Source organism: Notolepis coatsorum (genome assembly GCF_963971535.1).
Source record: "Notolepis coatsorum genome assembly, chromosome: 14".
In the NCBI taxonomy this organism is placed as follows: domain Eukaryota; kingdom Metazoa; phylum Chordata; class Actinopteri; order Aulopiformes; family Paralepididae; genus Notolepis; species Notolepis coatsorum.
In genome coordinates this window covers 106,822,240-106,849,229 of record NC_140178.1, presented here as the reverse complement: position 1 = coordinate 106,849,229, position 26,990 = coordinate 106,822,240, and the positions used below count along the sequence as shown (strand labels likewise).

General features: G+C 45.6%; 1 protein-coding gene across 1 annotated transcript in view; it reads right to left on the bottom strand.

Annotated features, from left to right (window-relative positions):
- bptf (bromodomain PHD finger transcription factor) overlaps positions 1-26,990 on the bottom strand; it is a 152,842-nt gene that overhangs the window by 17,166 nt on the left and 108,686 nt on the right. The window contains exons 19-26 of the mRNA XM_084329267.1: positions 25,603-25,752; positions 24,449-24,633; positions 23,104-23,215; positions 21,876-22,108; positions 18,575-21,760; positions 17,612-17,694; positions 13,664-13,889; positions 964-1,613 (exon numbers count right to left, since the gene is read on the bottom strand). Of these exons, the coding sequence (XP_084185393.1) occupies positions 964-1,613; positions 13,664-13,889; positions 17,612-17,694; positions 18,575-21,760; positions 21,876-22,108; positions 23,104-23,215; positions 24,449-24,633; positions 25,603-25,752 (4,825 nt within the window). The remainder of the gene's footprint in view (positions 1-963; positions 1,614-13,663; positions 13,890-17,611; positions 17,695-18,574; positions 21,761-21,875; positions 22,109-23,103; positions 23,216-24,448; positions 24,634-25,602; positions 25,753-26,990) is intronic.

Below are 26,990 nucleotides of genomic sequence, written 5' to 3'. Positions count from 1 at the left end.
GTTTCGGCTATCCTAACTGTGGTGGGAAGTTCAGAGAAGTTCAGTGGGGCAAGGACAGAGAATAGGCGGCTTCTCTTTGATGACCCTCTCAGAGCTCGGATAGGAGTGGGTCTGAGGCGGCCAGAAGATGCAGAGCGTCAGGGTCTTGAGGGAGTGTAGTTAGAGACCATTGACCGAAGGTAGGCGGGAGCCGTCCAGTGCCGGTCCCTAAGAAGTGGGGTGACATGGGCCGACTTCGGTAGGTTTGAGATCAGGCGGGCGGCTGCGTTCTGAATGAGTTGAAGAGGCTTGGTGGCAGTGGTCGGGAGGCCAGCGAGCAGTGCGTTGCAGTAGTCGAGGCGAGAGATGACTGTTGATTGATATCTTTTAAACTGTTTAGCATTTGATAAAATACAACAATTTCATAATAACTAGTTAAGACTTGCTGAAGCTAGGTTCACTAATGTTAGCTATATTAGCTGGTTGATGACAGTAGAGCCCGACACTGTCCCACAAGATTACTTCCTGGAATTATAAAACATGTATCCTGTCCGTTTAGTTTTCTTTTCTTTTAGGGGTACGACAAATATGAAGCTCTTTGGTTCCAGGAAGAATTTAGTTAAGAATCAAGAAAACATCAAACATCTCACGGGTAAAATCCACTTAAAAAGAATCATTAATCCCATCCACCCCAATAGATTATTATTCCTGTCCCACTCGCACGACCGATCCAACCGGCAGGCTCTAAGTGACAGCTAGGTTTGCCCTCGATAACATTGGAATTAGCATAAATCTAGCCTGACAAAATATTTCTAATCTTTGGATATAAGATATTCCAGTATTCTTTCCCCTTCAAAATATTGGGTGAAAATTGGAGCTCTGTTTAACTACTTAAGGTAGCATTAAGTGACTGGTATTAACAGACCAAGCATTGATGAACCTACTTTGACTAAGTGTTGGTTCAGCCTGTACTGATGAACTTACTTTGACTCATCGTAGGCCGTCTTGCAGATGCAGTACAGTTTGGTGTCCTTCTTGTGATCCTTTGAGGTAGTGGAGATCGACTTCTTCTTCTTGTGTTTGGAAGAGGGATCCCCTCTGTCCCCGTCTCTGTCCCCACCTCTGTCCCTGTCTCTGTGTCTGTCCCTCTCCCTCTCCCTCTCCTTCTCCTTCTCCTTCTCCTTCTCCTTCTCCCTCTCCCTCTCCCGCTCACGTTCCCGTTCCTTATCTCTGTCCTTGTCCCTGTCTCGGTCTCTGTCTTTGTCTTTGTCTCTATCTCTGTCCTTGTCCCGGTCGCGCTTCTTGTCCTTGTCTCGATGCCTGTCCCTGTCCTTATCCCCCCGGTCCCTGTTTCTGTCTTTGTCTCTGTCCTCCTCCCTCTTGCGCTTGTGGGACGCGGAGGGCGGCGAGGTCACTGGGTGAGCAGAGTGAGAGGAATGAGTGGATTGGGAGGACTGGGAGGAATGGGTGGACTGGAAGGAATGGGTGGACTGGGAGGAGTGGGTGGACTGGGAGGAGTGGGTGGACTGGGAGGCCGCCTTGGCCGCGGCCGTGGCGGCAGTTGCCTGGGCGATAGCAGTGTGGGCCCTCTCCTTCTCCCTCCGCAGCCTGGCGATGTCCCTCTTCAGCTCCTCCTGTCAGACAACAGAGGTGGGACAAGGGAGTAGTTAGTTATTAGGGCTGGGGAATCACCAGAGGCCTCACGATACGATGCTATCACGATACTTGAGTCACGATACGATAGTATTGCGATACTAAATATATTGCGATATGCTGAGTATTGCGATATTAATATTGGAATATATTGCGATTTATTACCTTTTTTCAACTGCAAAGTAAAACTTTGTCAACATGTTTGATCTAATAAAATAAAGTTATTTTTTTTGGATCCACTTTTTCTCCCATTTTCTATTTTTCTCCCATCCCAATTTCGTATCATCCAATTCAACCCTCCCCTGTCTCGAACGCTGTTTCTTGCCTCCCACAAGCCGGCTGCAATGTGGACTAAGTCATACATAGCACAAGTCCCCTCCGATACTCGAGGTAACAGCAGTCGCATTTTTTCACCTGCGCGGCGCGATCTTTCAGCGCCAGGGGTCTGCGCTTTGGAGGGGCGCCACCCCCATCGCTTCCTGATTCTACTGCGCAGGCGCACCAACCGAACTGTAGGAGTCGCTGTGCACAGCGCCCGATCCCCACCCATCAGTTTCCCACCCCCTAATACTGCCAATGTGTATTAGTACGGACGACCAGCTAAACTGAAAGCAATGTGGAGCGCTGGGCTTGAACAGGCGAACCCAGCGTCTCCAGTATTCGTAGTGAGCGCCTTGCCCACTGCACCACGTAGCCGCCAATAAAATAAAGTTTTCAGTCTGTTCATCTCACTTCAATCATTTTTATCGCAGAACATGATATTTTCTCAAGCAGACAGATGTCAACACTGTAATCTGTGTTGCATGTACCTGACAAACTCAACTGTTTGTATTACAGTCATATTCCAACTTAACTGAATGCACATGTGTGCGTGTGTGGACTACTGTACTATTACAGGTATTGAAATTAACAATGCAACTTTCTTATACAAAAAAAAAAAGAATACAATATTATTATAATTTTTTTTAATACATTTGTAAATATCGATACTTGGTGTCCCTGTATCGATACAGTATCGCCACTCAAAGTATTGTGATACTACTACGTACCGATTTCCCCCCCACCCCTAGTAGTTATTAGGGCTGGGTACCAAACTCTGTACCTTTACAGAGTAACGATTCACGCTAGATCAATTGGTACCACATTTTTGGTACCTTTACATGTTTAGTATATTTTGAAAACATTAACTTTTTTGAATTAGGGGTAGGTTGCTCTATAAGCCTTCGGCTTCAAACCTATCCTTTTCGTTTGTTTATTTGTAAAAAAAAATCGATTTTTTTTGTTTGTTTGTTTGTTTATTTATTTGTATTTGTAAACATTCTAAATAAAATAATTAATTCATTCATTCATTCATTAGTATAAGTTTAAATATGCTAGACAAGAGGGAGCCTTTTCCACAAATATATATATATATTACTGTCCCGTCTCTTGGATCTTTGGAAAGACCAGATGAGGAGTTTGATAGTATTTACTGAGGATGGCCAGATATTGATAATGTTGATCTTTAAACATTTAAAAACATAATCATGTGATTTAGTTTGTGTAGCGTGTTACAACAATAAATAACAAAATGTTCAGAATAAATAACAATGTTGAAATTGAAAAGTTCTGACTTATTTTCTACAACTGAAATAAAAAACGTTATTATAGAGAGTTAACCTTTTAACATTTGGTGTACCGTATACGGTACGCCACGCGTGTGGGTCTCGGCACTTTGCTCTCGTCTGTCGGCTCAGCGCTGCAATTTTAATTGATCATCCAATACACCCTTTGAAAGTTGAATTAGCCGCCTTTCAATCGCCACCACACTCAACCAATTGTGTGCTTCGGGTCTCGAGTTACAAGGCAATATATCCGGCGAGCGTCATTTTGACAGCCAATCCGTCAAATGACAACTTCCGGTTCTGAACTGACCAATCACCGCTGATGGCGAAAATTATTGATCACCATTGTAGCCAAGGAGCGTTCGCTCCGAAAGCGACCCCAGACGGGCGGGTGAGAGTGGAGGAAGGTGGGGAAGGTTGACTAAGGGGCTGTGTCCACAGAAAGCGTTTCTTTGAGCTGCCAGCGCCTTTCTGACATTAATTTCTACGGTAAAGACGCGCTAGGAGCGTTCCTCTTCCCAGCGCCGCACCTCGCGTTTTAGCGCTCTCGGCGGCTAGCGTCTTTTGGCGGAGAGCTCTGGGCGCCTCGCGTAGAACATGGTTCAACATTTGGAGAGGAGCGCTGCTCATCAATGTCACTTTTTTCGACCGACCAATCAAAATCGAGGAAGTGGCGGGACTAAAATATATCAACAAACATGGCAGAGGAGAGGCTGATTCTTGCGGTGTCTGAAAACCCAGTAATATACGACCTATTTGTACTAATAACGCAGATAACGCGACGATCATAACCTAGCAACAATAAGTGCTCCATGCGCTTTGGAAGCGCTCTGGGCATTCATATTTTTGATATCGAAAGTGCTCCGCCTTGAAAAAACCCACTTTCTGTGGACACAGCACATAAGAAGACCTTTGTCCCAACTCAAGCGACAGAATTTTTGGAAGTGGACGGCCATTTTGGATAATCACGCTGTATTTCTACCGGTACACACATTACAAAAACGTTTCTACAAAACTCATTTTCCGTGGGATTTTTATAAACTTTGGACTGTATGACTATAAGACTTCAGGCTATGAAACCGTTGTTTTCCAGCTCCTACCGCTCATCTGGAACTCAAAAACAGGAATCTGGCGACAAGTCAACACAAAAGTAAGGAGAAAATATTTTATTTCAGTGTGTTCAAACCTCTGTTTCTCTAATACATTAGCACTCAAAGTGATCTTTCTTTATTGACTTAGCAACTTCAGAATGTTACCTTTCAAAAAGAGACCAGACTCGTGCATGTGCTATAAGTATAAAGTATAAAGCTAAGCTTTGCAAAAAATATATGAAATAGCTTTTGTTTTCTGCTAAATGGGGAGTAAGCTTAAGAGGTTAAAGGAACACGCCAACTTTTTGGGAAATTCGCATTTGCCATCTACCCTGGAGTTAGACAAGCAGATACCCTTTTCTTCTCTGTGCATGCATTAGGCTTAGGGAACAGCCGCACCGTTAGCCTACCTTAGCGTCATTCACTGGAAGTAGGTGTGCCAGTGTAGCCTAGTCATGAAATACACTCCAAATACAACTCCAAAACTTTCCTATAAATATTTTGTGACCTGTGTATTTACCACGTGGAGAAATAAAAAATAATAATTAGACATTTTCGTTTTCTAAGCAGATATATACTCTGAACTATTTTTTTCAGAACCACTGCTGCCTGGGTGCAGTGATTTCATCACCACAAAAGCCCTGTTGTTTTTTGAGGGTAGATGGCAAATAAGCAAATTTCCCAAAAAGTTCTCTTTAGCCCGAGCGGTCCATCGGCGGACCGCAAATGACATCATGTCATAAATCAATCTCTCCAGAATGTATGACATTAAGTAGCGTTTTCCCCCCAAAAGTAAAGACCCTAACCATGTCACAACAGCAGTCAGTGTATATTTTCAGCAATACGTTTGTTTACCAATAGGTTAAAGTGTTATTAGTGAGATTTTAGTTCATGGAATGTCTTAATAATTTAGCGAATATCCGCCATTTTGAATTAGTGGCGCATCGCCAGTTGTAGTCATGAGGAGAGGGCACCCAGAGCTCTCAATGAAAATTACTTCTGTATGAATTTTGTTTATTTCTCGGGATTCTCTCACAAAACTGAACGTTATTGGCATAGATTGGACCGCAGTAAGTGTGTCTACCTTCTGTGAACATTTAGCAACAATCCCTGTTGCAATCAGATCCAATCCGATCCATAGATGTGCAAGTTGGCTATAATTAGGTAATTTATTGAGTTTACGGTCAGATCGGATGGCGGCGTAGTTTTTCCGAGCTCTGTGACCACTTCACTTTTATATTGATTACGACGTTAATTTTACGACATACTTTCACATAATACATCGCAGAGATGGCGAAACAAATATCGAACAAGAAGGGGACATTAAATGAGGTGGACGTTGAATGTATCAGGTCTTTGTTCCGTGCTGAGCTCGATGCTAGCATGCTCCAGCTAACCAACAGGCTGGACTCGCTCCAGGAGGAGGTAGCTAGCGTGACCACGCTGCGCTCTAGGGTGGAAGAAGGGATGGCAGAGATTGCGGTCGTGGCTGAAACCAATTCCACAGAGATCTCGGCGATTGAAGGTAAATTCCATTTTTACGAAAATAAGATCGCTGACCTAGAGGACCGGAATAGAAGGTGCAACGTTAGAATCTACGGCTTGCCCGAGGACATTGAAGACGATGCGCCGATTCATTATCTCGAAAAGATGATTCCACAATGGTTTCCGACCGTCCCTAAACTGGAGATTGAGTGGGCGCATAGAATATTCAGGAACGGCCCCCAGGAGAATGGCGAACGTCCACGCGCTTTTATTTTTTGCTGCCTGCGGTTCCCTACACGACAGGCTATTCTACAAGAGGCCAGGAAACACCCTGCAAAAGTGGGTAATTATACCCTCAGATTCGCCGCGGATTTCAGCGACCATACCGCCAGATGTCGCAGGGCCTTCTCTAAGGCTGTGGGAATTGCTCGGGAGAAGGGCATAGAAGTCTACCTAATATACCCTGCGACTCTGAAGATCAAGAGGGGCAGCGGAGCTGTCTCCTGCAACCACCTATTCACGTCGCCGTCCGAGGCGGAAAGGTTCCTTCGACGCGACACAACGTCCCCCCCCACGTCCGAGGATGGAGAGCCAGTCCCGGCGGAGCAGGCTACGGGCATCGGGGAGTGACAGGCCTCGGAGCCTTGGTATGCTAAGCGCGAGCTAGGCAAAATTTCGGGCTCTCTCAGCTAACTCTAACGTTCCACTCGCCTACCACCTTTCGGCCCAGCAGAACAGTAACACTCATGGTTTATCTATGCTGTTTATTTCCAGAAATAGGTATGCACATTGACTATTTTCAAGTATAATTCAGACGACATGTGCTTTTTAACGCATTGGTCTTTTTATTGTCTGAGCATTGAACTTCGCACTGGACTGTTATGCATATTGTCTTTTTTCAGGTTTGCACTTGGACGAACTGTGCTTCACAGGTTTCACTCAAACGAGCTATGTGCTAACGTATCTGCCGGTCGAGGGGGATGGCCCTCTCTTGGCGGAGCTATCTACGTGAATCAGGATAACAGGCCTTGAGCCTGATTAAGCTAAGCTCAAGGCATGCTGGTTGTCCAGCTCTCCTAGCTAACATTACCAATGCCACGTGTCTACCATGACTTTTTTGTCCGGCTTTTTCTCAAGTTCAACTCAGACGAGCTATGTTTTAATGCACCTGTTGTTATCGTCTGCACTTCGCATTGAACATTGCATAGATTTCTTCTCTCAGTTGAGTGAAGTGGTTTCCTTTTTTCTAAATTGTTATAATATTCCTTACAAGTTATTAGTATGGTTAAGATACATAATGTTGTTGTGGTTGCTGTGCTCGGTCAAGGTTGACCAACTGATGATTGATCGATACCGGACAAGTATTCTGAAGTGGGGGAGGGGGGAGGGAATGGGTGATTGTGTTGTTTTTTGTTTTTCTTTCCAGTCGACTCGCTCTGTTTTATTTTCACGCTCACGCTCGGAACTCAATGGGACCTTAACAAGTGGATATATATCTATTATGGTGTTCTACTCCGAATTACATTCAGTCATACTGCAGCCTTTTTAGACTATGGCTAATTTGAGCATATTGATCTGGAATACAGGGGGTCTAGATATACAGCATGTATATGTGTACTAACGTGGCTAAAGAGGAAGGAAGTGGACCTTGGTTTACTGAGTGAAACACACCTTTTATTGGCGGATAACGCAAGACTGGCAAATAAATTTTACCATAACATAAGTTCTTCTTCTTTTAGCACCAGGGCCCGTGGGGTAGCCATAATAGCGAAGCAAAATTTGAATATTAAACTGTTAGATGTGTGGTCTGATGCTGATGGCCGAATTACTATTGCTAAAATAGAATGTTATAACCCGAAAATTGCGCTGATTTCTGCATACGCCCCTAATGTGTATGACGCTAACTTTTATGCTGTACTCACTGCAGATATGCTGAAACTACCTGATTACTCACTAATAGTAGGAGCTGATTTTAATGCAGTTTGGGATCCATTGATTGATAGGTCCAATGACACTGAAACCTCTGATCAGAAGCAAGCTACCACAGCCCTACAGGCCTGGTCTAAGGACACGGGGGTAATCGATATGTGGCGATCGCTCAACCCATCCTCGAGAGATTATTCCTTCTTCTTGTCGAGACATAAGACCTTTTCCAGGATTGATTATGTTTTTTCTTCCCCACGTCTCTTTGATAGCTTTGATGTTGACTTATTGCCCATAGCACTTTCAGACCACAAAGCTATCCTACTTAAGGGTTCACTCAGTCCCGCGCCCCTAGATGAAAACGGAGAGTTTAACTTGCAATTTAAAGAGAAGCTCACTGAATTCCTGCAGTTTAACGCTGGTTCGGTACAGGACCCAAGAATTCTATGGGATTCGGTTAAGGGTTTTACCAGAAGTAACATTACTCTCTTTGCATCTAATCTCCGCAAGGGACATCTCTCCAAGCTGGTGGAATTGGAAAAGCTTCATGCCACGTTGATCTCTTCATTGCAGCACAACTACTCTAGTCGACTGGGGCTTCAAATTAAGGTAGTGAAAAAGGAGATTAACTCCATTTTAAGACAACAATCTGAATTTCAGATGCACAGAACAAGACAGCACTACTACTTTCACGGCTCCAGGCCTAGTCACCTACTAGCTATGAAGATACGTGCCAGTGAGCAATTTGCGGATATCCCTTCCATTAAGAACCAACAGGGGGAGGTAACCACCAACCCCAAAAAGATTAATGATACATTTAGCTCTTTTTATTCCAACCTGTACAAGTCAGAGGTGGTCTTTGATCATACCAAGCTGGATGATTTTCTTGATCAAATCAACCTACCACAGATCTCGGAAGATAGTGCTAAGCTGTTAGCTGCGCCTATCACACTGGTTGAACTTAGAGAAGCAATTGCAGATATGCAACAGGGCAAGGCTCCCGGATGGGACGGCATTCCACCGGAGCTCTATCTTGCATTCTGGGATGTACTCGGCCCCTTATTACTCTCGATGATTTTACACTCAATCAAAGAGGGCAATTTCTCCAGAGACGTCAATATGGTGCTTATATCGGTTTTACTCAAGAAGGATAAGGACCCCACCGAATGTGGGAGCTACAGGCCCCTAAGTCTCCTCGGAGCCGATCTTAAGCTATGTGCCAAGGTTCTAGCCACCCGACTCCAAAAACATATGACATCTCTAGTTCACTCTGATCAGACCGGCTTCATAAGAGGCGGCCTGGTTACTGATAACATCAGACGGTTACTGCACGTGATTGATGCCAGCAAGGATGTTGCAGTCCCTACAACGGTCATGTCCTTGGATGCAATGAAGGCATTTGACAGATTGGAGTGGTCTTACTTGTTGGCAGTTCTTAGAAGGATGGGATTGGGTGAGCGTTTCATTCATATGATCAAAGTTCTCTACACAGGGCCTTCGGCCATGATCTTAACGGGAAAGTTCTGCTCGCCACTCTTCTCTGTCTCGCGCTCTTCTTGACAGGGTTGCCCTCTTAGTCCCGGTCTTTTCGCCTTATCCCTCGAACCTCTAGCTCAATACATAAGACAATCCCAAATTATATCTCCTGTTTCAATTCAGGGCATACATCACCATATCAGCTTATACGCAGATGATGTACTCCTGTTTATGCAGAATCCCTCCGTCTCTCTGCCTCATCTTCTCAACGTGATAGATGAGTTTGGCAGCCTGTCCGGCTTTAAGATCAACTGGCCAAAATCTGCTTTTCTTCCACTTAACACTTTCAGTGCCGGCCGTGTTTTCCTTTTTACCCAGTTGAATGCCACCATCCACGGCCAATGTTAACGTTAATATCGCCTAATCTATGTTTTAAATTACGGCTATGTGTCTAATCTGCCCGTCGCTTATCAAAGACTCATTTTCCAGTCAACATTGGCAAGGCAGATTGTATTTTTATCGCTTCATTTCCGTTTGAGAGCATTTTGAAAATCACCCGTTTTCCGGGGAAAAACAACCCATGCCTATGATAATCGCCTTTTACTGGAATATTCCAGAACGTTGTCATTTGTCGGCCTATTTATGAATCGTTTTCAAATAAACGCTAGATGATCGATAGTATATGTGTGCGCACGCACGCTCGTGCCGTGCGCTGATAATCGCTGCTCTTATTTCCTCATGGCTTTTACAGTCAAAACAGCCATATCACATATCACATAAACGCTTATATATCCGTGAAAACAAGTCTGATTATCTTAACACTGATAACATAGATTCCTTACCTGAGGTCAGATGGTATCCAAATGGTTTATTCCAATTTCCGATCGCCATTCGAAAAAATCGATAAATGTATTGATCCATCGTGTGTACAGTATAACACATGATCCGTGCGGCTCAGAGGCTCCAGAATGAACTCTGGTAGACCCCGGCTGCATCAGTGAGAAGTAAAATGTGGAGTCAGAAATCCGTTCTCCCATTCACTTTCATTGAGTCCATTCCAAAAGGGTGATTTACCATCTGGGAGACGATAGGGGGCGCTTTTTTCACATCTGATCGCCGGCGGTCCCTGGCTCTCCAACGGTAGGCTCGCGTGATGCAATATGATTTCAGATCGCTAATAAAAAAAAATAAAAAGGAATACCCGAGAATACTCATGACCGTGGCATTCAACGGTCGGGGCGTAAACCCGAGAAAAGCCGTGAGTGGCACTCAAAGTGTTAATGAGCCTGCGAAGGCTACCATCCTACCTGCAAACATACTTATGGTGGAGCACTTTAAATGTCTCGGGATTGAAATATTCCCCACTATTAGCCAGACGGTAAGGTATAATTACTCCAGCTTGGGTGACAGGATTACGAATGACTTCAACAGATGGTCCAAATAAAAAAATTCATTACAGGCCCGTGCGTCAATAATTCAAATGAATATTTTACCCAGAATTAATTTTATCAGCTCAATGCTCCCGTTGCCTCCTCCTGTTGGTTACTGGCAGAAATTGCACTCTGCCTCATATAAATTCGTTTGGAACAATAAACGCCCGCGCTTGAAGAGATCAACTGCCCAAAGAAGTAAACTCGATGGAGGCTTAGCATTTCCAGACTTTAAATATTATTTTCAAGCTTTCTCTCCGAGACCTCTGATCACTTGGTTTGACGCTCAAGCAGCCGTGTCTTGGCGACCATTGGAGGAGAAGATGGTGTCCCCACATAGACTTCAGGATATTGTGTATACCAACATTTCAATTAAGCAATGCAAATTACGATTTGGCCCTCTTATCACACATGTGATCCAGACCTGGCGTGACACCAAGAAAGCGTGTACTAACCGTCATAAATGGCACATGCATTCCCCTCTATTTAATAACAATTTACTCCTTATTGGACAGCAACCTATTAGGTACCCTAGATGGGAAAAGAAAGGCATCCACACGTTGGGGGATATCTTCGATAACTGGTCTCCGTTCTTTCCAAGATCTATCCAACGGATATGATCTCCCCGGAACCTCCTTTTTCTTTTCTTTACAAATAAGAGCAGCTCTGAGGGCTCATGGAGTCCCATGGGATGTTCCACTAGAGCGTCACCGTTTACACAAATTATTTTATGACAAAGAGACATCGAGAGGCTTCGTTTCTGACTTTTATCGCCATTTACTTACGTCCTTGTATAAGGACCTCCCCCTGGATACGATTTGGAGAAGGATGTAGATTTTGATTGGGATGCAGTCTGGGAAAATGTCCGGCTGTCCTCACACAACCCAGATCACCAACAGATACATCTAAATTTAGTTCATAGGACTTATTTGACCCCTAGACAATTGAATCTAATGGGTCTCAGACCTGACTTTCGATGTACCTTATGTCCAAACGGTGCCACCAGAACATTTATGCATATGTACTGGGAATGTCCTCCTGTTGAGCTCTTTTGGGAAAATGTTACCTCCCAGCTATCAGATATTTTCTCTCTGACCATACCTGCTCTGCCTTCTGTATTGTTATTGAATGATGTTTCTCAATTACCGACCTCTATACATGTGAAGAGACTCATTCTAGCCGGCCTCACAGCCGCCAAAAATTGTATTGCCTCAAGATGGATACACCCAGATAAATTATGCCAGAAGGTATGGATTCTCACTTATCTTGATGTGATTTATCTGGAGATATCCACTGCACAGGTTATAGGGGTTAATGAGTCGAATATCGCTATTAAAGGAGCTCCCGTCTTATACGGAGCTACTGAGCAATTTTGATCCCGTAGTTAGACTGGCTGACGCGCCGTTATATTCCTGGTCTCATACCAAAACAGTCCTTGTCCCAATGACACAATGCAGGCAGCTTACTTGGAAAATGATATTTATTTGCTTCACCGTGCAAACAGAATATCCTTGCTTTTGTTCCTTAAACTGATTAAATAATAATGAATACGATATCTAATTGCCTACAAACATTTCGCCCTGTGGCGTGTTCGTACGTGCATGCGTGCGGTCAAAAACCATTGCCCTTTTCCGGGTCAAAACTCCTCCTCCTACAGGTTTACCTGACGCTTAAATAAAAGAAGCGCCACCCCCTGGTCACATAAATCCACTGCACATTAATCCATTTTGGCCGTTACAATCGCGATATGGTTAGCAGCGGTTGCAAAGATAAAAGAACGCATATACATTTGGAAATGTTTGATGACTAAATAGTGCATTGGGGATGTGGCTCACGTTGAGGTCCTGGGGTGAGCGGGGGTGGGGGGGGGAGCGAGCGAGAATCCATGTGTATCGTTTTTTCTTTTGGTGTCTTCTATAACTGGTTATGTATGTGTTCTGGGCCCCTTTGGTTGTGTCGGAGGGTCACAGGCTCGGGGTGGGCCCTTGGTTCGGGGCCTCGGCGAGTCGTGGTGTTAAAGGGGCATGATGCTTTGACTCGCTGGGGTGCCGGACTCGGGGCCCTCGAGGGTTGGGGATCGTGGCTGCGGTGGGTGGTGATGGAGGGGGCTTGGGATGTTAACTGTACGGTCTGTCTCATTTATTGTCTAGTCATTGTTGTGTTAAGTTAATGTTTTGGGATGTCTTTTTATGTATTATTATTATTATTATTATTATTATTATTATTATTATTATTATTATTATTATTATTATTATTATTATTATTATTATTATTATTGTGTTGTGAGATGTTTTGTTTCATGTTTCATGTTTGAAAAACAAAATAAAAAAGATTTGATCACAAAAATAAGGTAATTTATTAGAATTCAGTACTGTATCTACAAAACATTATGTTTAACCCCTTTAGACCTACAACGCCTACTAATAATGCATTATATAGCTTGTATATACACACAAATAAATGTGTTTCCCGGTTTTCAATGGGTTAATCATCTTCCCTTTATTAATTTGCTTAGATTTGTTGTACACATGATCTCAAGAAGGTGCTAAACGAGCTCAGTGGCAGTTTTCATGTCTGGTCATTTTTAGCATGGTGTTATTCACTGTCAAAGATGCAAAGAAAAATCATAATTTATATTCTCCTTTGTTTCATCACAATTTACTCAAGCCTAGTAACAGACACAATATCTCTGGCACTGGGAATACATTCCATGAGATCCATAGATGTCCCTAGATACCAAGAACATGCAAAGGGTCCTTGTAGAAGTGGAGCAATCTTCCATTTACTTAGTTAGGTGTGTATTTTTAGGCGGATTTTCAGAAAATAGGGTACCAAATTCCAGGAACTGGTACTGACTCAGATGTGAATGGTAACCAAACCAAGTTATTATTGTTGAAATAAGAGGTCAGACAAATGCAACAATGTAGCATCAACTGTAGTGTTGAGTGATATGACAAAATATATAACTTGGAACAATATAACCTACATTATCATCTTTAAGGTGAAGTCTTTCAGTACTGACCTGAACTTGCTGCTGCAGCTCCTTGTCCAGCAGGGCCCTCTTCTTCAGGATCTCTGCCTTCAGCTGCTCCTTGTGCTTGTAGAGCAGGGCGGTCAGCTTGGTGGCGTTCTGCTTGGAGCGCTTCTGCTCCACCACCTCATCCTTCTTCCTCTTCTTCGCGGCCAGCTTCTCGTCCTTCTCGATCTTGTCCAGGATGTACTTCATCACCTGGTTGCAAACAATCATCCTGCCACAGAAATGGGGGGGGGGGGTCAAGAATTCAAAGGACTATTGGAGAAGTCAACAAAGGACTATTGGAGAAGTCAACAAAGGACTACTGGAGAAGTAATCAAAGGACTACTGAAGAATTCAAAGAACTATTGGAGAAGTCAACAAAGGACTACTGGAGAAGTCAAAGGACTACTGAAGACGTCAACAAAGGACTATTGAAGAAGTCAACAAAGGACTAGTGGAGACGTCAACAAAGGACTATTGAAGAAGTCAACAAAGGACTAGTGGAGACGTCAACAAAGGACTACTAGAGAAGTCAAATGACTATTGAAGAAGTCAACAAAGGACTATTGAAGAAGTCAACAAAGGACTAGTGGAGACGTCAACAAAGGACTACTGGAGAAGTCAAAGGACTACTGGAGAAGTCAACAAAGGACTACTGAAGACGTCAACAAAGGACTATTGAAGAAGTCAACAAAGGACTATTGAAGAAGTCAACAAAGGACTACTGGAGAAGTCAACAAAGGACTACTGGCGACGTCAAAGGACTACTGAAGACGTCAACAAAGGACTACTGGAGAAGTCAACAAAGGACTATTGAAGAAGTCAACAAAGGGGAGAAGTCAATAAAGGACTACTGGAGAAGTCAACAAAGGACTACTGAAGAAGTCAACAAAGGACTACTGGAGAAGTCAACAAAGGACTACTGGAGAAGTCAACAAAGGACTACTGAAGAAGTCAACAAAGGACTACTGGAGACAACAAAGGACTACTGGAGAAGTCAACAAAGGAGTACTGGAGAAGTCAACAAAGGAATACTGAAGAAGTCAACAAAGGACTACTGGAGAAGTCAACAAAGGACTACTGGAGAAGTCAACAAAGGACTACTGGAGAAGTCAACAAAGGACTACTGGAGAAGTCAACAAAGGACTACTGAAGAAGTCAACAAAGGAGTACTGGAGAAGTCAACAAAGGACTACTGAAGAAGTCAACAAAGGACTACTGGAGAAGTCAACAAAGGAATACTGGAGAAGTCAACAAAGGACTACTGGAGAAGTCAACAAAGGACTACTGGAGAAGTCAACAAAGGACTACTGGAGAAGTCAACAAAGGACTACTGGAGAAGTCAACAAAGGACTACTGGAGAAGTCAAAGGACTACTGGAGAAGTCAACAAAGGACTACTGAAGAAGTCAACAAAGGACTACTGGAGAAGTCAACAAAGGACTACTGGAGAAGTCAACAAAGGACTACTGGAGAAGTCAAAGGACTACTGGAGAACTCAACAAAGGACTACTGGAGAAGTCAACAAAGGAATACTGAAGAAGTCAACAAAGGACTACTGGAGAAGTCAACAAAGGACTACTGGAGAAGTCAACAAAGGAGTACTGGAGAAGTCAACAAAGGACTACTGAAGAAGTCAACAAAGGACTACTGGAGAAGTCAACAAAGGACTACTGGAGAAGTCAACAAAGGACTACTGGAGAAGTCAACAAAGGACTACTGAAGAAGTCAACAAAGGAGTATTGGAGAAGTCAACAAAGGACTACTGAAGAAGTCAACAAAGGACTACTGAAGAAGTCAACAAAGGACTACTGGAGAAGTCAACAAAGGACTACTGGAGAAGTCAACAAAGGACTACTGGAGAAGTCAACAAAGGACTACTGGAGAAGTCAACAAAGGACTACTGGAGAAGTCAACAAAGGAATACTGAAGAAGTCAACAAAGGACTACTGAAGAAGTCAACAAAGGACTACTGAAGAAGTCAACAAAGGACTACTGAAGAAGTCAACAAAGGACTACTGGAGAAGTCAACAAAGGACTACTGGAGAAGTCAACAAAGGAATACTGAAGAAGTCAACAAAGGACTACTGAAGAAGTCAACAAAGGACTACTGGAGAAGTCAACAAAGGACTACTGGAGAAGTCAACAAAGGAGTACTGGAGAAGTCAACAAAGGACTACTGGAGAAGTCAACAAAGGACTACTGGAGAAGTCAACAAAGGACTACTGGAGAAGTCAACAAAGGACTACTGGAGATGTCAACAAATGAGTACTGGAGAAGTCAACAAAGGAGTACTGGAGAAGTCAACAAAGGACTACTGGAGAAGTCAACAAAGGACTACTGGAGATGTCAACAAAGGACTACTGAAGAAGTCAACAAAGGAGTACTGGAGAAGTCAACAAAGGACTACTGGAGAAGTCAACAAAGGACTACTGAAGAAGTCAACAAAGGAGTACTGGAGAAGTCAACAAAGGAGTACTGGAGAAGTCAACAAAGGACTACTGGAGAAGTCAACAAAGGACTACTGGAGAAGTCAACAAAGGACTACTGAATAAGTCAACAAAGGACTACTGGAGAAGTCAACAAAGGACTACTGGAGAAGTCAACAAATGACTACTGGAGAAGTCAACAAAGGACTACTGAAGAAGTCAACAAAGGACTACTGAAGAAGTCAACAAAGGAGTACTGGAGAAGTCAACAAAGGACTACTGGAGAAGTCAACAAAGGACTACTGGAGAAGTCAACAAAGGACTACTGGAGAAGTCAACAAATGACTACTGGAGAAGTCAACAAATGACTACTGGAGAAGTCAACAAATGACTACTGGAGAAGTCAACAAAGGACTACTGGAGAAGTCAACAAAGGACTACTGAAGAAGTCAACAAAGGACTACTGGAGAAGTCAACAAAGGACTACTGGAGAAGTCAACAAATGACTACTGGAGAAGTCAACAAAGGACTACTGAAGAAGTCAACAAAGGACTACTGAAGAAGTCAACAAAGGACTACTGGAGAAGTCAACAAAGGACTACTGAAGAAGTCAACAAAGGAGTACTGGAGAAGTCAACAAAGGACTACTGGAGAAGTCAACAAAGGACTACTGGAGAAGTCAACAAAGGACTACTGGAGAAGTCAACAAAGGACTACTGAAGAAGTCAACAAAGGACTACTGGAGAAGTCAACAAAGGACTACTGAAGAAGTCAACAAAGGACTACTGGAGAAGTCAACAAAGGACTACTGGAGAAGTCAACAAAGGACTACTGGAGAAGTCAACAAAGGACTACTGGAGAAGTCAACAAAGGACTACTGAAGAAGTCAACAAAGGACTACTGGAGAAGTCAAAGGACTACTTTTGAGTAGGGATGCTCGATATTGGCTTTTTTACCGATACCGATATTCCGATATTGTCCAACTCTTAATTTCGATACCGATACCGATATCAACCGATACCGATATATGCAGGGTTTCCCCCCAAAAAAACTGAATAATTTCAGGTAATTAATAATTTCACTGGATGCATTCAAAAGGCTTTCTAAATGTAAGCATTATCTGTGCAAAATATGATAATTAAAAAAGTAAAAATTAACATTACATATCTCTTGTTGTTGAATTAAACCAACATGCATACTTTTGACAATAAATTAAATAAGAATTGGTTCTTACTTGCTTGCCTGGGCAAATAAAGGTTAAATAAAATGAAAAAAAAAAATAAAAATTTACCGATACCGATATTTTCCGATATCACATTTTACTGCCGATATCGGCCGATAATATCGGTCGGCCGATAATATCGGACATCCCTACTTTTGAGTATAAAAATGTAGTGCCCGTTAGGTCTTTGATTCCCTCGGTCCGAAAGAAGCAACAGTTGTGAGTGGAGGATCAAGAAAAGAGGGCGGGGGTTTGAGAGAGAGGCTAATTCATTCATTGGTGGTTTGTGCTCTAAAAGCTCTACCTCTGGTTCTCCTCCCGCTCTGCCGCCACCAGGCTCTTCCTCTGCTTCAGGTGTTCTGCCACAGCGTTCTGCTTCGCCGTCGCCTGGTGAAGACAATTCCCTTTCAGTATTCTTAGTGATGCACCGATGTGAAAATTGTGGCCGATACCGATATTAATATTGCTGTTCTGGCCGATACCGATATTTACCAACGTCGATATCTCTGTATAGAAAACACTTTTTTATGATAATCAAATAAAGAGCTATTTTCCAAAGGGCATTTTTTTTATTTATTTTTTAAACGTTTGTAACTTATTTTCAGAAATTACTGATATTTTGAAACAATTCAAGAACAAAACATGTAAATAAATTAGGGCCGTCAGTTTATCGCGTTAATTAGATTAATTAATTACACAGCAAATTATCGCGTTATGAAAAGTAACTCAAAATTAATTAAAAATGTTTTTTACTGTGAATAACACCATGCTAAAATTGACCAGACCTGAAAAATCTAAGCAAATGATTAAAGGGAAGATGATTAAACAGAAGGTTTTGTAGATACAGTACTGAATTCTGCCATCCGGACACATGCTATTTGAAATATGATTATAGAATATAAAATATCAGGCCTAAAATGGTTATGAGATTAAAATGTGATTAATTAGATTAATTAATTACAAATCCTGTAATTAATTAGATACATTTTTTTAATCGCCTGACAGCACCAAAAAATTTATATAAATTTCTTTAATACATTTTTTTTTTTAAACATTTCTTTAATTCTTTTATTTTTTTATATCGGCCCTATTCTGATATCGGAACGATACCGATGTGTAAAAAATAAAAAATAAATAAAAAAAGGACCATATCGGCCAATATTATATCGGCGGCTGATATATCGTGCACCACTAAGTATTCTGTTACTTTTACACTCATCACAGATAAGAGATGGAAGCAATGCTTGCTTTGCATCTGGAGTCCTACCTTCTGGACGGCGTCCCCAGGGCTGGACACCAGCAGGTTCTGCTCCTTCTGCTCCCTCTTGGTCTCCTGCTGCTGCTGCTTCTTCTTCTTTTGCGGTGGCGGCGGCGGCGACTGCTGTTGTTGTTGTTGTTGTTGTTGTTGTTGCTGCTGCTGATGCTGGATCCTCTGGAGTTGCCCCTGGACGCCGGGTGGCGCCTGGATAGTCACCATGTTCTGGATCTGGTGGGCCTGCACCGGGCCCCCCCCCGCCTGCTGGATCTGGATGGGCAGCTGCAGCTTGATCTGCTGAGGAACCGCCCCGCCCTGCTGCTGCGCTTGGGCCTGGATCTGAGCCTGGATCTGGGCCGCGATTTGGGGCGGGAGGGCCGAGAGGAGCTGGACCGGCTGCTGGAGACCGGGAACGGTGATCAGCTGATGCCTGATCGGGGATTGGACCTGGAGTTGGGGTTGGGCTTGGAGTTGGGTTTGGTTTTGAGGCTGGAACTGGACCTGTAGTTGGGTTTGTACCTGGGGCTGGGTTTGGACCTGAACCTGCTGCTGAGGATGGACCGGGGCCTGCTGCTGGAACTGAACTTGGACCTGGGGCTGGGTTTGGACCTGAACCTGCTGCTGAGGATGGACCGGGGCCTGCTGCTGGAACTGAACTTGGACCTGGGGCTGGGTTTGGACCTGAACCTGCTGCTGAGGATGGACCGGGGCCTGCTGCTGGAACTGAACTTGGACCTGGGGCTGGGTTTGGACCTGAACCTGCTGCTGAGGAGGATGGACCGGGGCCTGCTGCTGGAACTGAACCTGGACCTGGGGCTGGGTTTGGACCTGAACCTGCTGCTGAGGAGGATGGACCGGGGACTGCTGCTGGAACTGAACTTGGACCTGGGGCTGGGTTTGAAGTGGAGCCTGAACCTGTGGCTGAGCTTGAACCTGAGGCTGTTGCTGCTGTTGCTGCTGAGCCTGGGGCTGCTGCTGGAAATGGACTTGGACCTGGGGGTGGAGCTGAGGCTGCGCCTGAACCTGGGATTGAGGCTGGAGCTGGAGCGGAGCCTGAGGCTGGATTTGTGCCTGTGGTTGAAACTGAACCTGGACCTGGGGGTGGTACTGAGGCTGCACTCGTGCCTGGAGTTGGGCTTGAGGCTGAGGTTGGAGTACAGTATGAGCTTGAGCCTGGGGCTGAAACTGAGCCAGGGGCTGAGCGTGAACCTGGGTCGGTTGCTGAGCCTGAATTTGGGGCCGTGGCTGAAATTGGACTCGAACCTGGGGGTTTAGTTGGGCTTGTACCTGGGCCTGGATTTGAGCTTGGGACTGTATGAGTGGTATTTGTTGGCCTTGTACATGAGGCTGAACCTGAATCTGTGCCCGGATCTGGGCTTGTGGCTGAGGCTGAATTTGAGTCTGGGCCTGGTATTGGGCTTGGGGCTGGGGTTGAGTCTGAACCTGGTATTGGATCTTTGTCTGAGCCTGGTGTTGGGCTTGGGGTTGAGTCTGGACCTGGTATTGGGCTTGAGTCTGGACATGGTACTGCGTTTGGGGCTGGGCCTGGAATTGGGTTTGGGCCTGGGATTGAGTCTGGACGTGGTATTGGGCTTGAGGCTGGGGTTGAGTCTGGGCCTGGAATTGGGCTTGAGGCTGGGGTTGAGTCTGGGCCTGGAATTGGGCTTGAGGCTGGGGTTGAGTCTGGGCCTGGAATTGGGCTTGGGGCTGTGTCTGGGCCTGGTATTGGGGTCTAGTATGGACCTGGTACTGGGCTTGGGCCTGAGGTTGTAGCTGGGGCTGAAGTTGAGTCTGGACTTGGAGTTGTGTTTGGGGTTGAGTCTGAACCTGGTACTGGCCTTGAGGCTGGGGTTGAGTCTGAACCTGGTACTGGCCTTGAGGCTGGGGTTGAGTCTGAACCTGGTACTGGCCTTGAGGCTGGGGTTGAGTCTGAACCTGGTACTGGCCTTGGGGCTGGGGTTGAGTCTGAACCTGGTACTGGCCTTGGGGCTGGGGTTGAGTCTGAACCTGGTATTGGCCTTGGGGCTGGGGTTGAGTCTGAACCTGGTATTGGCCTTGGGGCTGGGGTTGAGTCTGAACCTGGTATTGGCCTTGGGGCTGGGGTTGGATTTGAGGCTGGGTGTATCTCACTGCCGTCTGAGTAACAAGTGAAGAGACGGGTAGAGCCTTCATGTGGACCTGCGTTGGTGAGGTCGTCACCTGGGCCACCTGCTGTATGGGTATGGCTGCAGAGTGCTGGACCGGAGTGTACGCTTGAGTCTGAGGAGGAATGTGTCCTTGAATCTGAGGGCTAAGGGGTGTATGTGTAGAGACCGGCACAGATACGGACACAGGGGCAGCGGTAGAGGCAGGGGTAGGGGTGGACATGGGGCCCAGGACATGGGTGGACAGTGGCCCCAAGACAGGGGGGTGGACCGGAGCTGCAGCCTGTTGAGCTGGCTGGACTGGAACCTGGACATTAGATGTGATGAAAGTCGTCCGGATCTGTGGCTGAGCTGCTCTTTGCTCTACCAGAGCTGGCACTGAAGGTGTTGTCGAGGTTACCGCGGTGACAGCGGCGCCGGCCATGGCGGCATGGACAGAAGCTACAGCCTGGATATGGGCCGGAGTTACTAGGGACGGGACCGGGGTTTGGAATGAGGAAGGGGTGACGCCAGGCGCAAAGACTTGAGCGGGGGATGGGAGTAGGGCACGGACAGAGGCTAGCGTTTGGGCCGAGGCCACGGTCGCAACCGGAACGGAGGCCAAGGAGGGAGTCGGAACATGGGTCTGGACAGAGGCTAAGGCCGGGGCGAGGCCAGGCAACTGCATCTGGGCCAGGGCTGGAGGAGCAGGCATGGGAGCCACGATTTTGGTTTGGACAGGAGCTGAGAATTGCGTTTGGGCCGGTGCTATAAGATGTGTCGAGGCGGGAACGGGGGCCGGTGCAGTTGCTGGGACGTGTGCGGGGGCCGCGGCGGGGGTTTGGGCAGTCTGGGCTACTGTAGACTTTGTGGGGGTAGTAGTGGTCGGTACAGAGGTGGAGCCAGGGGGCACAGGGGTGAATAGGAAGCGCTGGACCAGGCCATTGGGCATGGCTGCCTGCATCAGCTGCTGACCCGGGCCGGGGACGACCGTCACGCCTTGGGGGATGATCTGCAGCTGGCCTTGGGTCTGACCCTGGCCCTGGATCACCACCGTCAGACCCTGGCTGCCGCCCTGGAGCAATAGACACAAAGGTAGAGCAACTTTAACTACTCCGTTACTCATTAGCCTGTTTCCAATGGGAGGAGCAACTAGCATTTGGCAAACACAGTAGGAGGAATGTTCTCACCTGAGCCCCCTGCGTTAGCTGCGTGAGCTGGGCCAAGGTGAGCTTGACCTGGCCCTGCTGAGGTCGGCTGGTCTGGGAGGAGGGTGGCGTGGCCGGGGACTGGCCAGGTGCCGGGGTGGCAGTGTGGGGGGACGGGGTGGCGCCCACCAGTCTCTGACCTGCTCCGGTCTGGACAGGACTAACACCAGACGGAGCCGCGGATACAGGCTGGCCACCGGCCACCGGAGGCTGGCCTGGAGAGACGGAGGAGAGGGCTTGAAGGGAGGGGCACTTCGTCAACAAACAATTATTTGGACCAAAACCGGTAAGCGATAATACCCTTTCTGTTATGGCTGGTAACAGACATTTCAAATTCAAACGTTCCTTTTATCAAAATTCAGCGGATTCAGGAAATTCAGCGTTCAAGAAATTCTGATATTCATCAATATGAGGTTCCTATACTAATCCAATTTTGTACACATTGAAAGTGACAAGATATGAAAACACAGTAAAATGGAAAATATTCTGTGTGGTAAAAAAATAAACTAAAACACAAAACAACCTGCACCGCAAAACAGAGGAAAAAATACATTGGTTGTTCACATCTGCCCAATTCTGCTCATCGGACCAATGTGGACGGATATCCCTGATATACACAGTTTCTTTTTTTTTATCCACTTTTTCTCCCATTTTCTATATTTTCTCCCATCCCAATTTCGTAACATCCAATTCAACACTCCCCTGTCACGGACGCTGTTTCTTGCCTCCCACAAGCCGGCTGCAATGTGGACTAAGTCATACACAGCACAAGTCCCCTCCGGTACTTGAGGTAACAGCAGTCGCATCTTTTCACCTGCGCAGCTCGATCTCTCAGTGGCGAGGAGTAACGCGTGGGAGGCTCACGCTGCCCCCGACACTTCCTGATTCTACTGCGCAGGCGCACCAACCGACCTGTAGGAGTCGCTGTCCACAACGCCCGATCCCCACCCATCAGTTTCCCACCCCCTAATACGGCCAATGTGTATTAGTATGAACGACCAGCTAAACTGAAAGCAAATGTGGAGCGCTGGGCTCGAACAGGCAAGCCCAGCGTCTCCAGCATTTCGTGGCGAGCGCCTTGCCCACTACGCCACGTAGCCGCCCGATATACACAGTTTGTTTAGGTAAACCTGTACCCGAGCCCTACATTGCATCAGGAGCTCTCTTTAGTGATTACTATAATCATGTCCTTAGCAGAGTAACACAGTACCTTGTTGAGCCACCAGGGGACTCCTGACCATAGTCGTACCCATGGCAGCACCCTGGGCGGGGGAGCGGATCATGGTCATGCCCGGCCGCATCTGGCCTCCTGCCGTAACGCCCTGCAACACAGAACCAGCACGGAATAAGTCAAAGCATCACAGAGAGACAACGAATGCCTCGTCTCCACTAGCCAGGGTTTAGCCGTGCTGTGGCCTCGTCTCCACTAGCCAGGGTTTAGCCGTGCTGTGGCCTCGTCTCCACTAGCCAGGGTTTAGCCATGCTGTGACCTCGTCTCCACTAGCCAGGGTTTAGCCGTGCTGTGGCCTTGTCTCCACTAGCCAGGGTTTAGCCGTGCTGTGGCCTTGTCTCCACTAGCCAGGGTTTAGCCGTGCTGTGGCCTCGTCTCCACTAGCCAGGGTTTAGCCGTGCTGTGGCCTTGTCTCCACTAGCCAGGGTTTAGCCGTGCTGTGGCCTCGTCTCCACTAGCCAGGGTTTAGCCGTGCTGTGGCCTTGTCTCCACTAGCCAGGGTTTAGCCGTGCTGTGACCTCGTCTCCACTAGCCAGGGTTTAGCCGTGCTGTGGCCTGGTCTCCACTAGCCAGGGTTTAGCTGTGCTGTGGTCTTGTCTCCACTAGCCAGGGTTTAGCCGTGCTGTGGCCTTGTCTCCACTAGCCAGGGTTTAGCCGTGCTGTGGCCTGGTCTCCACTAGCCAGGGTTTAGCCGTGCCGTGGCCTTGTATCCACTAGCCAGGGTTTAGCCGTGCCGTGGCCTTGTATCCACTAGCCAGGGTTTAGCCGTGCTGTGGCCTTGTCTCCACTGGCCAGGGTTTAGCTGTGGCCTGTCTTGCACACAGTGAGCGTCTCCATTGTCTTTAGAACCTGGACAAACCTGGACCCCCTTCACAACCTGGCCAGACGTGCGGCAGGGACTGTTGTATCATCATGGTTTAGCTTGTGTACCACAGTTGTTGGTGTGAATCTTTAAAGGTTGCCAGGCAACCGGAGAGTTTACAATAAACACAATGGAGGCGCAAACTCAACCATACCAAACCTGGCCATGGGAAGTGTTTGTTTTATGTTAGGACGACGGGTGGAAATTAGCCCTGTGCTATTCCCGGCATATTTACGTCCTTATCATGCTGTGATGTTATGCATACACATGTAAATGATGTTCATTAATTTGCATTGTCCTTAATAAACAAATCTTAAGCCTCAGCCAGGCTGAACATAGCTAATAGAGACAAGGCTTTACGTGTCATTAGTTGTTAACTGGCGTGTGGATCGCCCTGAAAGCAGAGAGGGAAGGCGGTATTGACAGAGACAACAGTGTGAGAATCTACAGAAGTGTGTTTACCTGCTGCTGCACAGTGGTGGCAGAGGAAGTGGCTCTGAGGTTGCTGTAGGTGTTTACCTGCTGCTGCACGGTGGTGGCAGAGGAGGTGGCTCTCAGGTTGATGTTGCCGGTGGTAGGATGTAAGGTGCTGTAGGTGCGGAGGTTGGCCGGAGGCCCAGAAGGGAAGATCCCTACGACTTTCTGCCCTGTGGAGGAGAGGATCTGAGTGAGGAATGCTGCTGGACACAATCTATACGACTATAATCTCTGCATATATATAGTGAAGATATTTGAAAAGTGGCAAAGGATGTGTGTAAATGGTGTGTAGTACTTGTAGTGTGACATTGATAAGACATTAAAGCAGAGCGGTCCCTCAGCTCAGGGATGTAGGAATTTGCAACAACAATTCAAAAGGGCATTTTAATTTTCACGTTCATTACTCTGTCCCCATTGAAACACAATTGGAATCAAAGCGGGAGAAAAAGCAATGCCGAGAAACAACGGACTGAGATCCAATTTGTATTTGTGGGCATTTTCACTTTCTTCCCATCACCAATATTCTTTCACATATTAACCCTGGGCCTCTCGGGTCCAGTCATTGGAATAACAAAGGAACGACAGTCTGGAAGCTGGGCCTTTGTTCAGGTGTGAATTGGTGTGGAGTGACATTGATCACATTGAATTCTCTGAGTGTAGTCCTTTCATCAAATGCCTGAATTGCCTTTCATTCTTTCAAAGCACTGAACTAAGATTAGGTTATAATGTTACCAGAATGTTTCATAGGACATTGATTGAAAACTATCGGCTCAAATTTGACAATTGATGGCTTATTTTGAAGGTATGAACCTGTAGTTTCATATTATGTAAAAAAAATCCCAGGGAGGAGGGGCCCCAATAGCCCAGACTCCCAAGGGTTAAAAGAAAAACAGTTAACTCATAAGTAATCTCATAACATGCTTTGCCAACCAAGGCCACAGCTCATTGGCTACGGCTGTCATTTAATGAGAATCACCTGCTATTTTGATTATAATCACCTGGTGTTTGCAACCGAAATGTCTTAACGATTGAATACTATGAATACGATCAGTGCCCTAAATGACAAAACGCGAAAAACGTAAAAGCAAACGTAAAACGTAAAAGAAATAAAAACTGACAACATGGCCCCCGCCCCCTACCTCCTTGCATGGTGGGCATGTTGAGCGCGACAATCTTGCTGTTAGCCGGGAGTGGTAGCTTGGCGGTGAGCACCTGACCCCCCACGTTCAGCGGGCTGCCAGCGATCTGGAAGGTTTGCCCCGAGGCCGCGCCGATGCCACTGGTGGCAGCTGCAAGACACACCACGGCACCTGCAGTCAAGCCACAGGGGCCTCCACCACAGGCACAGCCAGTGTCCACAGCAGTGGTGTCCAGCCGAGAGCCAAGTCTGACCAAGTAGCGGCCGTTTGTTTTGAACTTTTGGAAGCGAAATCTTTTTGTCATTCCGACTTTAGGATCGAAAGAATTATTTTTTCTCTTTTTTTTTTTTGCAGACCCAATTTTCACAGGAAAAAGAAAGAGTGGACACCACTGGCCAGGCAGGCACTTTGACAAGAACGGGTTAGAAATAGAAAAATAACAAAAGGGGGGGGGGGGGGGGGTATGGGACAAAAGCCATGTTGATGATTGACCTTTTGCATTCTAACAGCAGGGTTCCCACAGACAAGTACTTTCAAGTACTTTTCCAAGCACTATTTTTCATTTTAAAAGGGCATTTAAAGGGATACAATTCACTTTTAAATGCTGTTTTTTTATAGAAAAATATTTGATCCAATATTTATGGCTTAAAACCAATTTCCGACAATTGTCTTGATTCAGAAATGTTTATCATAGATCAGGGGTGTCAAACTCATTTTCACAGAGGGCCACATCAGCATTATGGTTGCCCTCAAAGGGCCAAAGACCGTATAAATGTTAATGTAATGTAAAATAAATGTAGCTACTCATTTACATATTGTTAAACATGTTTCTGTATTTATTACTTATTCAAGTTACACATATTGCATTATGCATTTGCATAGATGTAAAAATATATGTTAGCTTATGTTATTTTAACAAATAACTTTAGTTTATCAGAACCCCATATTACTCCATCAATCAATGATCAAACCATTCAAGTAAATAACAAAGAAAAATATCATCAAATACAAGCTATGACATTAAGTTTGTTCAAAACCTTTTTGTCACAGTCAAGAGGGGCAGAACTAACACATGTGAGCTGCAAAGAACACGTGGGACAGATGTAGCAGATGTTACAAAAACAAATGGCTGCACACAACATTGCAGAGGCCATACATCCAACTAATGGAAGATAGTTTAATTAACAGATTGCAGAATGGGTACAGTACAGTACAGCTCAATACACACAATTGTTAAGGCGATGCAGACCAGAGAAAGACTTTCGTCTTGTTTACATCAGGGTCCCCCATTTTCAATTCGTAATGACATTGCTATTATGTGTCTGCATGAACACACAACTGGAACTGTACTCAAAAATAACAAAATAAGGGTTGTCTCAGTTCACAAC